The sequence below is a fragment of the Poecilia latipinna genome, unplaced genomic scaffold (genome assembly GCF_001443285.1).
Source record: "Poecilia latipinna isolate Pla-1442-1.1 unplaced genomic scaffold, P_latipinna-1.0 Scaffold769, whole genome shotgun sequence".
Lineage (NCBI taxonomy): Eukaryota > Metazoa > Chordata > Actinopteri > Cyprinodontiformes > Poeciliidae > Poecilia > Poecilia latipinna.
The window spans coordinates 133,265-151,177 of record NW_015113385.1 but is presented as its reverse complement, the minus strand read 5'-3'; the positions used below and the strand labels follow the sequence as shown (position 1 = coordinate 151,177).

Here is a 17,913-nt window from a genome sequence, read left to right as displayed (position 1 = left end):
TTGACATGTGGCAAACCTACAACCTTCCAATCGCAAGACAACTACTCTACCCACACAGCCACAGTCGCCCTAAAATAAATTTCATTTACTTCACTGAGAAGCACAAAAAATATGTACAAGTTCTCCTAGAATAAAATCAAAAACACTGTAATGCCTGTGCAGCAACAGCAAACAGTAAACGGCAGTAACATCAGCATTAATATAATCAAACTTCAAATGCTTGTGTTCTTTGACAGGTTGGCCATTTCCTTGCGTCCATATGACTAAGCTTAATGGACAAAGAAAAATATAAAATTAACCCCACAAGAATAGCTTCTATTCTTCTGCTTCCTTTTCCAACACAGCATGAATTGAGCCTCTATTATTATAGACTTATAGATATCTTTTGGTGACAAAGTACAAAGAAAAGAGAATTTACATTTTACAAAGCCTATTGCTGTGCAGCAGTTTGGAATATGGCTGTATTCAAAAAAAAAAAGAAAGAAAGAACTATTGTTCATAAATATTTGAAAATGTTTAACAAATTGAACATTTTAGCACTATTTTTTTAAATAGTGCTGTTACCAAATTTACCTCTCGCATTCAAGAGGTAAATTCTCTGTAAAATAAAACTCTTTAGTTAGAAAAAAACAGATCTGGGAGAATAAGAGACTCTGACCTAAAATAAATATATCAATCAATAATGTGTGTCTGGGAGATATTCTATTTACCTACTGGTTTCTCTAAAATACATTCTCCCCACTGACTACAGTACCACATGAGCTACAAGACATTGTGAAGCTTTAAAAAAAAAAGAAAAAGATCAAGCTAATTGCAACAACTACCAGTAATCGAAAGCCAATTCAAAAAGATATTCAGATGAGAAACTCCCTGCAATGGTCACAAAAGAAACAGGAAAATAACCAAAAGAACAAAAGTGATGTAATGGAGATACAAGATAAAAGAAGAATGCCAAAAGCATTTCCAAAGGTTCAGGGGATCAGAGGAGAGCAGCTGATGCAGAACACATGAAGCATTGTGGGTAATGGCCAGGAGCACAGCAAGCAGATACGAAGCTACAGAAAGACTGTTCCAGCTCTAACCGTTAACATCCTACAGAAGACGAGCCGAGATTAACGAAAAGATACAGTGACAGGCTGCTTGTTTCTTTGACACTGCTGAAGGCAGCTGGTTCGTCTGAATCAGCTGCAAAGATAAAAAAACAAATCCAAACCATTTCCTCTCTCTATCAACACATGTAAAGCAGAGAAATCCCTCATAGCCGTCAGCTAGTTTACCAAGTTGTTGGAGATAACACTCGTGTGTCTGGATTTCTTTTTTTTTAAAGGAATATTACCAGGAATTTGAACAGAACTTTAATTAGTCTGTAAACGCATGTAGAAAGGTATTGATGTCACAGTACTAAATACGGCATGAAATGTCTCGTCGAAATAAAGTCAGTGTCAGAAACGGCTCTCAGCCATCAGCTATATTTATGTTTAAGACTATTATTCTGAACTAACAAAGTACATAGTTTTTGCACTGTGGACTAATAAAAACCACACGTTGGTTTGGTTGACATGGTTACAAAAGCACTGAAACTGTCTACTTCAGGGTACAGCTAGCATCAGGGCTAAAGGTCAGCTTTTTATTGAGAGTGGACAATTTATCACTTCTAGTTCAAACTCTTGTGAACATATACTGAGCAAAGCTGAACTGGATAATTCTACATTGAACAGAGAATCCTGAAAGTGCTGTTTGATATTTCTGAGATATTTATCTCATTTCTGAAAACACAAAAAGTTTAATTTTTGATACTTTTGTTTCAATATTTTGCCTTCGATTTAGATGAGTATGAAAACCTCAATATGTGGTCTAGATAATTGTTAGGGAAGTATAATATATCAGCATCAACATCTATATCAGCTGATTTTAATCTTTGTTTAACGGACTGGAATCAGTTCAATAAATAAAACTGCGGTGATATTTATTCCCATCTAGTCGCCGTTTGTGCTTCAGGAGAGGGAGAGAAGCAATGTAGATGTTTTTACACACTGGTGAAAGTTAAATGTATAATATAATAATGCTATGGTAATCCGTCATAGTGGAAGTATAAATATCGGACAATTGTCAAATTGGTGCATTCTCAATTATTTTACAAAGTTCAGACTATTGTGGACACATACCGCCAATTGTAAAAAAAATTTGAGGTTTTGACAAAAACAATTTAATCTCTTGTTTTTGTGAACTCGTGTAATTCCTGAAACAGACTGGATTTATGTTTTTTTTAAATATAGTTCCAATAAACAGTGAACGAAATCTCATGTCAGATTAAGTAAATACTTTCAGTCTGTATGTTTAATGCAAAGCCAAAGTGGATTTTGTTTTGTTCATTAGTCAGTGTGAACCCTGGCAGCAGCTGCACAGCCAGAGTTCTGCGCCACTGAAGAGGCTGGATGCAACAAAGAGAGGGAGTGAAGAAAGGAGGGAAGGGATAGAAACTGCTAGTAGAATCTGTTCTGCAAAGACATGATGTTAATGAGGGGAATGCAGGAAAGATGGAAGGATGTGTGAAATCTGTGTGTCAGGTTGACAAATTAAACCACAATATAAAGCAGAGGCTAAAGCTTCAGCAAATTCTGCTGTCGAAACAGCACTTAGCTGCTAGAGTAAAAAACATGAGTATAAATCTGAAGACATTCATCTAAAATTAGGTTAAAGCACTACCTAGCAACATTTATGACCTCTATTTTTATTTTTTTAATTCACCCATTTCATGATTAATGAAGCCAAAACATCTGAATTATCCAGATCCTCTGGTTCATGTCGGATCCCATTTCTAAGACGGTAGATTTCTCAGCCTGCTCTGTGTGCTTTAGTTCTATAATACCAGTAAGAGAGGCAACATCAATCAATGAAGGAATTACTTTATGATAGAAACCAGGCTAATTAAAGTCACTGGTGTTTTCCTGTGCTTCAGAAAAAGGATACATCTGCATTATTAGCCAGCTATTCGTCTCACAGCAGAGAACCTGGCAGTGAGCCACTGGCTTTGGTTTCAGATGAAACACTGGAAAGCAGAACTCTGTGTGTGCGCGCGTGTGTGCGTGTGCGTGTGTGTGTGTGTGTGCGTGCGTGTCTCACGCAGCTTGGCTCCATGCGCAGCAGCTCTCCTCTGGAACAGCAACCATATCCCGTGATAACCTGGCGCCACGGCAACATGCTTTGTCATGCTGCCCTTCAACAGAGGTCTCCAGTTTCCGGAAAGTGATGAAAGAGCTTCCGAGTGCCTGGCTGCACTGACTGACCGACTGACTGACTGGTGTTAAAGCTGGCAGCTAATAGCCTTTACAGCTAAATTCTTCACCAGACAAGTAGACACACTTATAACTACTCTGCTGTCATCATAACCTGCTGCCACACGACGCAGGCAAGAGTTAGCAACATCACTTAAAAGTATTTCTGGTATTGTGCTTCCTTAGGCGTTGCCATATATTGTTTCTTTGGCATCAAATCGTCATGGAAACTCAGCCTCCTCACTAAATAATGTATACTGTCAGATTAAAGGCTACAGCAGCGACACACCTCCTGGTTTCATGACACCATTAAGCGGAATCTGCCTGAGGCTAGCTAGCAGAACACACTGAACAGGTAACTAGGCTTCATTTGGTTTAAGCAGGCAGGAACCACAGGAAGGTTTCCGAGTTTAAATAGCAAAACTACATCAACGTTCAGAGTAAATTATAAGCAGAGACTCAGATACATGAAGAAATACAACATTTGCACAGGGTGTCTGTAGGTTTCAATAAGTCAAATTTAAGACTTTTTAATGCCAACTCAAATTAAGATTAAAAAATAAAAACAAAAAATACAGGGGATGACTGAGGGATTCTGCTGGCTTACATGGGTGGGTGCCAGGGCAGAGCCAGTGGTAAAAACATACAAACATCTACATGATAGATTGGGGGAGGAGGGAAGCTAGTTAGCTCGCAAGGGTACATTATATTATAAATAAAATGTTGAGCTGCTAATATAAATTGAGTGAATTGAGTATAAAATGAGTAAATTTCCAGCAAAAAACTAAGACATTTTCTAGAAGAAAAACAAGGACATTTTTGCATTTGGAAAGTTGAAAATTAGCTGGAAAAAAACCCTCAAATTTTGAGATTAATCTCAGAAATTTGAGGGAAAAAAGTTTTGAACTTTTTAAGTAAATACGACTTCTTTTGAAACAAAAATTTCCAAGTATTGAAGCTCAGAGATTTCCACTTTTTTTTTCTAGAAAATTTCAAAGATTTTTTTCGGGCGAAATTTACTTTTTATTTTTCTATCTGCCTATGATGCCCCTAAATATTACTTGAATAAATAAGCAATCGTACAACTGGAACTGAGCTAAACTCGGCATGAGCTGGTACGAAATTCTGACGGCACAAGAACCTTGATTAAATCTAGCAAGTGTTAAAAGTATTCACACAAACGTTTAAAACAAATAAAAAATAAGTGCTTCAAATTAAAAACAAAAGGACCAAATTTTTTATGCTACTGCTAACATTAGCAATAGATGTGCAAGTGTATTTTGCAACGTTAAATATTTCCAAATTCTCAAATTCTTTTGTGCACAGTAGTAGGTGGAAGGAATTACTCACATTACTCTAAAAGAAATGTATAAAGGAACATTTTGGTGATTTTGAAACTGTGTTTTAAAATTGTGAATAGTAATTTATATCATTACTAGATGGGTGAGAAGTTCACAACTAAGATGTGAACGAGCTCTGATCAATTACAATGTAGAATATGTTTTACTTCACTCTTTAAGATAATACGTAAAATAAAAAAATGCTAAAGATCTGTTTGAAATCTGAAGAAACTCAGTGACTAATTCATCCAAACAAATGACATTCCTGGGGGGGCAGTGCCGTTTACCAGATCAGTTAAAGCAAAAAGATGAAAATAATGAAATGACTTTGTAACAGATTCAGTTATCCTCGGATGTAGGACGTAAACATGTCAAACAAGTATTTAGTTGCTGACTGGAGTGTTGAATCAGAGGGAGTTACTAATTCAGCACATTATTTTTTACAACTAATGTAGTCGGCGAGAATGAACTGAGATCATCTGTGTGCTGAGATAAAAAGGAATGTGATCCATTACTGTCGTTATTCATACAGTTTGGAATCAGCAGCTATTGATCTGTTTGAGAGAACAGAAGGTTAAAAGTCTGTCCTGACACTCAGAAGCACAGCATTGCTCCATCATGAGCCTTTTGAGTCAGAAATTGATCACGAGTTTGCAATAAATTTTTTCTGATTACTTTTAAGCGACAAAGAAGAAAAAAAAATCAATCAATCAACAGCACGCCAAATCTGACGCTACAATTAACCCGTGTATGAGGGTATGCTGGATTTGTTCACAGGACTTGCGACCAAATACATAAAAATACTTGTCTTTGTCTTCATTATGGTCAATTTCAGTCGTGGACACACTTCCGCAAATGCGCTAACGGCAAAGCTAATTTTATTTTGTTGCACACTTAGCTTCCCCTACTTAGATGCTAAAGAGCTACTTTTCTCGGCTGCTTTGTAAACTTTCAAGTTGAAAAAAGTTCAAAGTCTGTGTTAAAGTTTTAGTTATTAATCTTCAAGTAGTTGCACATTTATATTCATGCTCTTATTTTGAAGTGGGTGAAGACTGGTCACGCAGCAGTTCCAGTTTCCTCTCCACACGTTCTCCCTTTGCATAAAACACAAATACAATATCTAAGTGCATTATAGAACATAGAAATATCAAATTTAAATGGGAGCTTGTGGGTTATTGTTCTGAAAGAGCTGATTAAATTTGAATTTAAGTTAGCGCTTTAGCATTAACTTCTGCGAAATATGCATCAGTTTGGCGCATTAGCTTTAGTTTTATAACCCTAAAGCACTCATCATAAATATTAGGTCTAGTAGCTCTTTAGTTAGCACTGCCCATAAACGGTTCATTTTAATTTAAAGAACAGCAATGTGGATTTGCCGATTTTCTTTTCACTTATGAATTCTATTTTTTTTTTTTTTTTTCCATGATTAAAATACCAACAAATATACACTGAAATAGATAACAGTAATAAAATTAGAGTTCCAAACCAAAGCAACCAGAAGGCACAACACCAAACGTCATCATCACCAAGGTGAAGATTTTCTGCATGGATAACTCAGCGGTGAGAGTATGAGGGTTTCTGGAGTGCACACACTCATGTGACCAACAAATAGAAAAGAGAGAGCTAAACATCCATTTAAAAACATTTGTCATGGGGGACAAGACAAAGTTAAAGAGACCAAACCAGTATGCGCACCCAAGTCATGCTTTTGTAGCATATGGAGAATGTGGTTTGTATTGTCTCAAAAATCGGGTGTTAAAATTTGTTTCATAAGCTGCTCTGAGGTCTGGGTGAACTCATCTGCATCAAGTGTGAAGCACCAGAGCTATTATATTGCTATCATTATTGTAGTTGCCCAACTTTCTCTAATTTACAATTTTCCCCTATTTATAGAGATACCAATGGCAGTTAGGGTTATTTTAAATTTTTTAAAATCTTTGACATTTGGTACAATTTGGTACATATTTTAGCCAAATGGGATTTTTCTATAAGAATTACATTAGTGATGAAAATATTTCTTTGTAGCCTTTCTGACACGAGGTCAATTTTCTCCATTAATTTGAATAAATGTCTCTAAAGCATAAACAAAGTGATGTCTTGTATCAGATTGCTCATCTCTGAGCATGAAAAAGCCGCATACTAAATGCTGAGCAGCAGGCATGCCTCCACAGAAAGAATGTTCCTTTTAAAATAGCTGCAAACACCTTTTGTGACCATTTTCACTTCACTTCATCTATAAACATGTCATTAAATTGTGAAAAAAAAGCCAAGTCTGCATCCCACAGTAACAACCTCCAACCTGAAGAGTGTTGTTAATTGGCCCGACTTAATATGGTGCATTAACTGAAGATTTTTGCGTTTCAGAACTATAATGTTGATAAAAAAAGTAGCAGTTTTCCCAGAATTTGTCATTTTAAGAGGAGATTCAAGCTCTTTTCAAAAAATTTTGATCCAAAACAATTATTTAACAATGATTTAATTTCCATACAATCTATTTTACCCCCAGGTGAATTACAGTTTCCACTGAATGAGTTTACGATCATGGGTGCAATGATTTCAGCAAACAAGGAAGAGGTCTCAGAGCACCTCAATGGACAGCTCTACAGCCAGTGGCATAAACACGGGGATTTCCTGCAATCCATTTCATCCAAACATTGACTGGAAAGAGGAATTAAACGGTCATGGAATCAACAGTTAAATGAGCTGCATCTCTTTAACTGCAGGAGGAAATCCTACGAGTGCATCAAAGAGAAGAGAGCTGGTGGTGGAACCCTGCTGCACGTGTTTTTGATGCGCAGCTGAAAGCTTCGTGTCAGGATGAAAAAGCTCAGCACTCCACCAATGCTACACATCTTTATCCATCTTGAAACGGAGAAGTTATCATCATCGCCTTCCGCTCACACAAAGCGGCGAGGCTATTATGTGAAACCGGAGTCATCCTCCTTCTGTACAGGCTCTTTTATGTTGCAGCTAACCGATGTCCTCTGATTCAGCCAGACAAGGAGACGGTCGCTCGGTGGGGGTCAGGGGGAAAAAAAAAGCTCAGCGGCTACTTCACTCACCATGAACGCTACGGTTCCTTGCAGATGGACAGTTCTCCGGTAGCCTAGCGTAGCATCACGATTGCTCGGCAGGGCTCACTCCTGGTAACAGGACACCCAGGGCAGAGGGACAGGCAGGCTGCCGATGGAGAGACACACCCCGCATTGCAAAGGATGCAGCAGCAGGGGCAGGACACCCTATGATCCACTCAACACCCCCCCCACTCTCTCTCTCTCTCTGTCTGAGCAGTGACGCTACGATGATCCACTCTGCATCAGGTCTTCGGCTGCTGTGTGTGTGTCAGCAGAATCAGCCCTGCCTTGCGCTGTTGGTCTGCGTGTCTGCAACGAAAGGCTCTGCGCTCGTCTCATCTCTGGCAGTCCAGCTAATCAAGCCCAGAGTAACGGATCGGGTTTCACCTCGGCTCTCCCAGTCCGGTCGAGGCCGACTGAGCACCGGCAGTCTCCTTATCTGCTGCCCTAGAAACATTGTCCCCATTGTTCTTGTTCTCAAGCAAAGAACAAGAACAAGAACATTTCCTTCAAATGTGTTATTTTATGTTTTAAAAGGGCAACGTCATCTGTTAATGTGCCATTTTATAGCACAATAAAGTGACTTAAATACATTTTACTTCCAGATTTAAATTGGGCCTCTGTCTCTTTAAGAAACTCCTACTCTTTCTGAAACTTCTCCTTCAGGAAGTCATCAAACATCACCATTAGCCCTTTAGCAATGTTTTTACCAGCATCGCACTGAGGAGTGTCTCCAATAATGAGCTCAGCATGTGTTCACCAGGTGTTTACTAATTGCTTCTGGCTAGTCTGAAGGAGCTGATTGGTGGGGGGGAGAATGCTCTGTGAGGCGGAAACTTTGAAGCTCAGAGGAGGAGCTTCATCTGAGGAGGTGGAGTTAGGTCCATCCAGGGGTTTTGCACAGCTGAATGGTTACCCTGGAGATTCAAGAATTTCTCAAACATTCATGAGCGAATGAAGCCAACACTCCAGATATGTTTTTGATGAGGGAATAAAATTACAATATGATGGAAAGCTCAAAAGTCGGTTTCACATGATACTGCCCCTTTAAAGACAAAACCATTGTGGGATATTTTCACTTGGTGTAAGACAAAATATGGCTAGTCAAAAGAACAGAGTTGTTTATAGTTGTTGAATTAGAGCTTTGGCATTAAACACAGTGCAATGAGTTCATCTTTGAAAACAGCCGGCGTTGCAGGACAGAAGCCTGAAATCTGAGCAGCGTTAACCAATCTTGCAGTGGAGTGTAGGGTTACAACCAGAGATGAGATAGGAAGCACATGTGTCAGTGTGCACATGCCCATATGTTAACACCCACACAGGCCACTGTAAACCACTGAAAAGTAATATGAGAGGTGCTAAAAGCCAGTTTTTGAAGATATTTTTTGTCATTTGTATTTTATTTTTAGAGAAAAAAATTAAATTGGAAATTGAATTTGGTATGAAAGAAAAAAAAAATCTGATTTTATTTTTCAGTTATATTTCCCAGCCTTTCCTGTAATATGACTTAATGTTAAAAAGTCAAAGGAAAGTCTTTGTAAGGCACTGGATCGATCTTTAAAGATGTAACTGAGCTTTGCAGCCAGGACTGAATTAAACAGCGATTGTTCCGCCTCTAGTGTCACCCAGAGAACAAACGAAAGCAAAACAAGTGGTTCCTCACCCCCCTAATTACACACTAATCCGTTTCTTTGATGCATTTTACTTGTCAAGAGCTGTGCTATAAACGGGCCTGAGACCATTTCCCATGTGATTAGCAGCAGGAGATTATACAGAGGCAGTTCAGCCTCCCAACAGGAGGCTGAGAAGCTTTCAGCAACACCTCAAAGGAACTTGGAACGGAGTGAAAATAAATACAACAGAGCGCTGGCACTAGTAGAATATGCTGCATTACAAACAGAGACGAAACAACAGCTCAGCTGGTGGCGGGAATCAGCTGATTCTGAAGTAGACAGGCTCAACCAGTCTAATCTGACAACTACATTTTTTCTTCTTTCTAACGTGAGACAACACAGCTAAGTGGCCAAGTTGCACTGCAAACAACATGTCTGGCTGCGTTTCACAGCTGGTCTAGATGCTTAATTGCAATTTTTGCTGAAATAAGATTATTTTTTTTTTTTTAACCAGGTCTTTCATACCAAAATGCGATTGCAATCAGACTTCTGTGTGAACGGTTAACAACCCCAAGGCGACCTGCATGCGCAGAAGAAGAGTGTAGACATCACACAGCAGTGCTCTGTTTATGGAAGTAAAAATGAATGTCGCCGTCTATGGATCGATCTTTAAAGTTGTTCAGCGAATGGGAGCCAACAGTATTGTCACAAGATCATAAGACGAAGGAAGCTAAGAAAAAAAAAAAGAACAAACAAGTAAGTTTTGTGAAGCACTGACTGTCAGAGCCAAGAGTGCTGGGACTGTGATGAGCTCCAGTCACACACACTTCTTTCATAATTTCAAAATGTTGTGGAAGATGTTTGATTTAGTATATTTGCACCTCTACTCTAGTGTCTCGACAGAACACAGACTTCCGATGAATAAGGCTGCATTCACGCTGCAGCCTGAAGTGACCCAATTACAATTTTTTGTCAAATTGGACTTTTTTGTCGTGGCCGTTCGCACATCCAAATATATGCAACCTGTATGTGTTCTCCAGTTCTGCAGACGACCTGAAAGTGTCCCGCATGCGCAGTAGAGGGCACAATAACGTCACACAGAGAGAGAGTACTCGGTGTTTTGCCAACCACCATGAATAAGAAGTGCTCCGTGTTTGCGGACGTAAACATGGATGCTAACAATGTAGCATATCTTACGATTTTAAAGTAGTTTTCCAACCAAAGCCAGCACTTTAACAACTTTATCCTCATTACAGTCTGCTATGGTTGTTGTTTTTCTTCCCGCTTGCGCGTATCAGGACGCAGGATAAGGACTTTTGTCGAGTATCAGTGACGTTCAGGTGGGATGTACGCGACCTGGACATTAGGATACATTTGAATCGGATACTCAAGTGGCCTGGGTCGCATTCGAAAAGAATCCGATCCGTGTTGTTCAGACCGTCATGTAAAGATCAGATACAGGTCGCATTAAGTAAAAAAAAAAAAATCGGAATTGGGTCACTTTAGGCTCCAGTGTGAATGCAGCCTGAAGTCAGACCATTTGTGGCCCTTTCAGTGATTTTGTACGGTTTCCTGACTACAATGGTACGAAATTCCCAGACAGGCACAAACAGTGGATAAATTGCTCAAGAATGTTTTGAGAAAGTGATCAAAAGTCGGTTCTTCTTAAGAACAACCGGCCCAAGTTTGGACTCAAGTCTGAGGCCCATTTTATATTTCAAAAACAATAATTACACAACAATTTTCTACCAAAATCAGACTACTTCTTTTCTTTCATTAATGGATTCCATGTCTAGTTGATTGTTAAGCATGTTACACACAAAAAAAAATTGTGAAATTAGTTTTTGCATTTTCTTTAAAAATCTAATATTTGTGCCTCATGAGTTCTTGAACTTTACAATTTCAGTCTGCATGACGGGAAATTGATCTACAAACCAAACAAAGTCTCTCACAAAACCCCCTGACTGCATGCTTCCTCCTGTGACAGTGAAACCTGTGCTGGGCCAACACTTTGCAGGTTTCTATGAACTGTCGAAACAAACAGTGGGTTGGTTGTTTGCTCTCCAGCACGTGGCTTCCTAAAATTAGCCGTCAAGCTTCAGCGACACCGATGTGGGTGTTTCTGCTCAGAACACCATGCTCATTTCACTCAGAGACGCGACCTCTTCATTATTAGGCTCCATTTAAGGTCCAAAGGGTTAATATGTAACTGATTTATCAGTCAGCTGTGGGATTTTATTCAAGCTACAGCCCACAAGCAAACAGTGACATCATCAAGCTAATTCAGTCAATATGGGAGGACAGACCACTGCTGCTGGTTTACGTCGATACATTATTACAGTGTTGCAGCTCAGCCTAAACCACAGCTGACTGCAAGGACCTGGGAAATCTAATTCATAGCACAGACACAGAGGACATATAATAATAAATCAATGGCTTTGTTGAAAGCTTGTCAGGACTCCGTTGTAAAATGAAAATGTATTAATTTACTTTTCCTTGAAACAGATTCCTTAGAAGCCCTTCTTTTCTGGCAAAGTCAGGAAGGTCATGTTCTCTTTGAAAAGCTTAAGCAAACAGGGAGCAAAGCAAATAACCAGTAAGCAAACAATCTATTGTTGGGTTGTGGAAGGGATTTCCTCTCCAAGGATAACAGAATTATATTACAGAGATGGAAGGTTTTTATATAGAGTTGAATACCTTTCTGCCGTATGAAAAATATTCATATGGCAGAAACATTTGATTTCAGACCGGTGTGGCATTACTGGTTTAGAGATGTACCGTCTCTAATGTTGTGAAGCCTTTCTTTCTTGCTTTAGAGTCATGAGATCACTGAAGCTTTCGTTTCTACCTTTTGGATTTTCTTGGGGTCCTTTAGGGGGCCTTCCCGGGGCGGGAGCTTCCCAAACAGCTTCCAACCCGGATCTTTCTGCTCCGCGGGATTACTGTCCTTCACTTTCTTGGCAAACAGGTTCCTGAGAGAAGGCAGGGATCAAGAAAGAGAATTAGACTGGAGAAGAAAAGTCAGACATACTTTGCTAATGATGTTCGTCATATCACTAGACTCGTCTCTGGACAAACATGTGGAGTTAGTGTCAGCTGAACAGAAGGTAATCGGTCAGCTGACTGATAGATCTTGACTTTTCATAAATTTTGGTGATCAGACAATATGCATAGATTTCTTCTAAGTATTAGAAGAAATATATTTTTCAGACTAATAGTAAAAAGCTTATTGAACCCATTACTCTAAAAAGTGACTAATCATTTCTCTGTTTTTAAGGAGCATTTATCGATTTATATAAAGCTCTGGAAAAAATAAAGAGGCCACTTAGAATTATCAGTTTCTCCGATTTTACTTTTTGTATATAAATGTTTGTGCAAAATTAATGTTCTTTTATTCTGTGAATTACTGACATGTCTAAGAAATTCAAAGCAAACATTTTGTATTTGTAGAAAATGAGAAATGATCAAAATAACTAAAAAGGTGCAGTGCTTTCAGACACCAAATAATGCAAATAAAACAAGTTCATATGCATTTAGAAACAACAGTACTAATGTTTCAGCTCAGGAAGAGTTCAGAAATCAATATTTGGAGGAATAAACAGGAGGGTTTCAGTCGGGTTCAGTGCAGCGTTCTCTCCATCATTTTTCCCAGAGCACACACTAAAATATATTTTTCCCCATTTGTGACAGTTAACTTCAAGATAAAGTTGGAAAAGAGTAAGCAATGATATCGTGTCAGATTTTTCAGGGAATAAGTTAAAGCACAGTTAGTTGTAGTATATTGTGATATATATTATGATATAAAATAGTCCATGTTGTGATATGATTTATTTCCACCTAACCCAGATCTATGCACATCTTATCCAGCGATTGCATTTTAGTTTGGTTAATTGTCTTGACAGCAACGCTCTAAACATTTTATTCAGATTTGAAAGCGCAACCTCATGAAAAACTGCACTTGATGCAAAACTAGCAAGTATCAAACCCCTGCATGTGCATCTGGAAGGCAGAGGTTCTGTTTCCAGACTGGGTTCACTGCACCATTTAGCTCACTAATCCCATCATTTGTAGGCAGATAAGCAGCAGCTGCTGCAGGGACAGTTCAATTAAAAGCCTCAATAGACTCTAAATATGGTCAAATATAGACTTGATGTAATCTGACAGGAGAAATAATGGCTTGTAATGTTAGAGGCTCCTAATAATGATGGTTTATTTGTGCTGCAAATCTCATTTGGAGAGCTTGTTCAGATGGCAGCTGGTTCACATTAACAGGTGATAACCGACCAAACCAGGAAAACATAAGGAAATGTTTGGTTTATGCCGCAAGCAGTTCAAGGTCTGAGGTTTAAGAAGCTGATAAAAATGTTTACGACTGAGTATTATAGGAATGTTATGGTACAACAATAAAAGTAGTTTGCAGTTGTCAAACAAATAATACAACTCTATTCAGGGCTACTCGAGTTTCTCATTGCTTAACTGCAAATTAGGGATGTACTCAAATGAACATTTCAAAAATGTATGATATTAACACTGCTAATATAGCCAATAACCGATTACTCTTTAACCCTTTCATAGCTTCTAAACATCAGTGGTTATCAGACCAATATCAGTATGTTAAAAGAATGACAAACAATGGCCGCCAAGAACATTAATGCATGTATATTATGCATTCTTAATGTAATTACATATCTCAGTCACTTGATGTCTAATAATAATAATAAAAAGATATCCCAAATAATTTTCAGCCAATGACTGGAAATCCTAAAGGAACATCAGTACAGAAGTGGATTTCCAGCACTTTCTTTTGTAGTCTCTTGTAAGAAGAATTAAAATGGGATTAAACCTACAAATATTACAAACATTACACTGAAGATGTAATTATTACACTGACTATTACAGTGTAATACAGAACATAATATCCACCTGGAGAACCATTGAAGATGAAAGATCACTAGAACATTATGTTCATAATGTGCTAATTTTCCATTACCTGAAATAAAATTATACTCCAACAAAATATTACATACAAGCTGGCCTTTACTTGTGTGCAGTATTGCAACAGCAAACAGCTACAGAGTTACAGTGAGAATCTATGATGGCTGTTCTGGCAATGCTAACTGTCCCTATTACTACTATAGGACGCTATAGCTAGGCTAAAATGAGAACTAAACATTTTGTCTTGAAATAATTGTAAAGCCTAGAACATAAAACAGTTCTTAGACAGAAATCTGAATTGGCTGTAAACAGTAGTTATGAGTCAAAGAAGGTCTAATAGAGCTATAACGATGAGATAAATAAAAATGAAGAGAAAATTATTATTCTTTGGAGCTGACAGCAAATAGCAACAGTAACTGAAAAGTAGAAGAGTGGCTGAGAGGAAGTGGATTCAGCGCTTTCCAATACAGTGCTCTGTGCAGCTGTTCAGACAACCTCAAATAGTATTTTGTAAAAACCAGCCAAACAGACATCAACTACACCTCACAAGTGAAAACAGTGGGGAGAGGCGACACTTTCAGTTTTCAGTTTGACAACATATAAACACAAGACCCCTTCTGTTTTGTGTTCTGACTCTTCAACCACTGCATCTTCAGCCAAAGTGTCAAGTTGTACTTCATGTTCAATCACATCTACCTAGTAAAAGGTGAGGTATGACACCTCTACATGAATATGTACTGTTGGTTACTGACATTTCACCCCAAATTCCTCAAAGCGACACATTTAACACCGGACTGCTCTATTTTCCACTCTGCTCTAGCTAAACTAAAGCACATGAAGCTAATAGCAGCAGCTCAAGGCATTTCCTCATTCCGTTGCTGAGTAAGGTTTGATGAGGGAGGAGGGACCCAAAAGATATATCAACATGTCCTATTTGTGGTCGGGTAGTGGCAGAAAGTGACTTGTTTCGAAGAGGTTTGTCTTTTATGACATCAAGTTGGTGCTCTTAAAAAAGTCAGAATACAAATTCAGCATTGTGAGATGTTGAATTTGCCAAGTCAAGAAGTTCCACTGGCACCAAAGAGAAGCAAGAATACCATGTGCGCAAGAAGCCAAAAAAGACAGCAGCTAAAGCAAGGCCAGATACTTTATGAAACTATCAATCTGATTTAAATGCTGATAAGGACTATCAGTAAACTGAGCTATTCTTAGCCTCAGGGTGGAGAGGACAGATACTGTCAGTCATTGAACTTGAGTAACCTTCTGAACCAAGACATAACAACCCAACATGGGTCAAAGGGCAATGGCCACCTTTAAACTAAGAGCCTTGACTTACAGTCTAAAATGACATAACAGAGAGTGTGCTCTTCAGTAGAGCTTTAGTTTACTCCATCCAAACCTACACAAAGCAAGAACAACGATTTGCATTCAGTCTGGGCCAAATGCGCCTCAACGTGACAGCTGAATGGCTGCGGCTATGCTCGAGCGCTCAAGTGGAATGGCTACAGAGGCCGACAGAAAAAGTGGTTGTATGTTGGATCTGTGCTCAGATTTGTCAAGTCTCAAGAACTTCAGAGGTTGACAGAGCTGGTGTACAGCCCTGATTTCTGGGAATAAGATTGCTCAAATGCTTGAGCTGGCAGCGAGTTCAATTGTTACGGAAATACCAAACAAGCCAGAACAAGATGGCAAGAGAACATCAAGTTTTTCCCCACGTCGGACTGCAGTGATGTGAACGCTCCTGGTCGTCTTTTCTAAAACACCTTACGGAGGAGAAACTAGCAGGCGATCTCATCCTTTTATAACTGATCAGAATCAGGAGTCAACAATCGGCAACTTTTGTGCATCGCAAAGCTTGTTGCAAATGTGCAAGCATTCATTCACCTACCTGTCAATGTACAGAAGAAGGGATGGAGTTGCCATCCTGCTCACTCGCTTCAAATCAAAGCCTAGAGTCACAAATGTAATGGCTAAATGTTCACAAGAGCTCTGCTTCAGTTCAACATTCAGGTCCGCTGATCTCACAGTTTGAGCAAACTCCTACAGACTCAGACTAATGAAGAAGAATGAGAGCAGGAGCCGACTCCTCCTGAGCGTGCCCGCCTCCTCACGGAGATGCCTCGTCTAAATGGGAGGAGGAAATGAGTAACTTCTCTATCGGAGGTAAGAATGATAACAGAACCGTAAAAAGGAGGGGACCAAAGGGAGTGGTGGCAATGTGACTCATTATCCTACACATAAACAGATTTGATTTGTTGATGAAGTGTGTGTGCTTGAAAGATTGGAGTTTGCTGTGCTCACGTTTTCTCAGGTTCAATGCGAGACTGAAACAAGCAATAAGTAGCAGAGGACCAGCGTCCTTGGCTGTTTGGTATGTTAGAAATCCAGAAGTGCCTTATTCTGAAAGGACTGTAGCATAAAGACAGTAAATGACACTGCAGAACAAATAAGAGTTCCAATGCAAAAGTCAAAAAGTTAACTTTCAACAGAACATGAACTGAAAAGCATTTCCTTGATTTAAGGTTTCAGCTCCTAGTGTGAATCCCCTTAGTGTAGTGAAAGTACCTGCTAGACCCATAAGAAGCAGTTTCAAAAGATCCAATTTAAGAAAAAGACTGGAGCTGCTGGTGGCAAAGTTCTTCTATTTAGTAATAAATAAGTTGAAATTTATTACGTAAAAGGTAAAAAAGAAAATAAAAAAATTATTAAAAAAGGACACCCTGCAGAGCTGGATTGCTTTTATCTCTTCAGAAGTGAAATAGAGAAATGATGACTTGGTACAGATTCAACGGTTCTGCAGGTGAGTCACTGTAAATTCAAGGAACTTTCAGGGGTCCAGTAGAAAGTAATGTGGTAAAGCAGTGAGGGGAAGTGAAAGACAAGTTTTGTTTTGTTTCTTTAACACTTAACAAGGATAAAGTCATGTTAAGCTCCAGGGCTACTATAAAGCACAGCTAAGAACATATGAAGATTTATTAACCAGCTGAGTCGGTCCAGCTGGTACAAACTTTAAACAACAACAATTTACAAATCACTGCAATATTTTAAGAAATAAACATTGATTGAACATCACTGCAGAAATCACATTGTGAATCCTACCCAAAGCACAAAGTCCAAAGTTGCATAAACAGAAAACCAAGTATCCAATTGGGTTCAATTAGTAGAAAAATTTACCTTTTCATAGATTTTATATACTAAAGACAATGATACTTGGGAAGTTAAAATACCTAGGTGCAATGCTACTCGACAAGCTACCAGCTGGTGTTTTCAAAGCAGCCAATCCAGTAGCTGTATTCACACCCTGAAGAGTGGAGGCATAGCTTCTCCAACAGTGCTAGGAGAATTTCCATTGTCTGTTAATGCATTACATAGTATTTGTGGATTTTAGCTATTCACAGGATGTTATGGTTCCTAACCCCCATGAATACCAGAGAGCTGCTATATTCAAATTGTGCACTTGAGTGAAGAATTCAAATGCCTCATTAGATATTCATGAAAAACTATTTATAAAATCTAGACTCACTGAACTAAGTTCCACTTTTTTAAAAAGTGTTGTGTGTGTCCTGTGAATGTTTCTACTTTGAGAACTAGAGATGTGCCGATCAGGTTTTTTCCTGCCGATACCGATACCGATCACCTACTTCTCATTTCGCAGCCTGCCTGTGCAGCTGGTCTC

General features: G+C 38.8%; 1 protein-coding gene across 7 annotated transcripts in view; it reads right to left on the bottom strand.

The window, feature by feature from the left end:
* The window catches only part of tbc1d14 (TBC1 domain family, member 14), a 57,151-nt gene that overhangs the window by 19,328 nt on the left and 19,910 nt on the right, over positions 1 to 17,913 (bottom strand). For 5 of the 7 annotated variants that reach the window (XR_001426652.1, XM_015046195.1, XM_015046198.1 and 2 more), the window contains one exon: positions 12,151 to 12,274. Coding sequence is in view for 6 of the 7 variants with exons in the window: in XM_015046195.1 (XP_014901681.1) it covers positions 12,151 to 12,274 (124 nt within the window). In the remaining variant the exon portion in view is untranslated. Of the gene's footprint in view, positions 1 to 7,677; positions 8,095 to 12,150; positions 12,275 to 16,125; positions 16,303 to 17,913 lie in introns of those variants that run through there. The other 2 variants (XM_015046199.1, XM_015046200.1) reach the window with 2 other exon arrangements.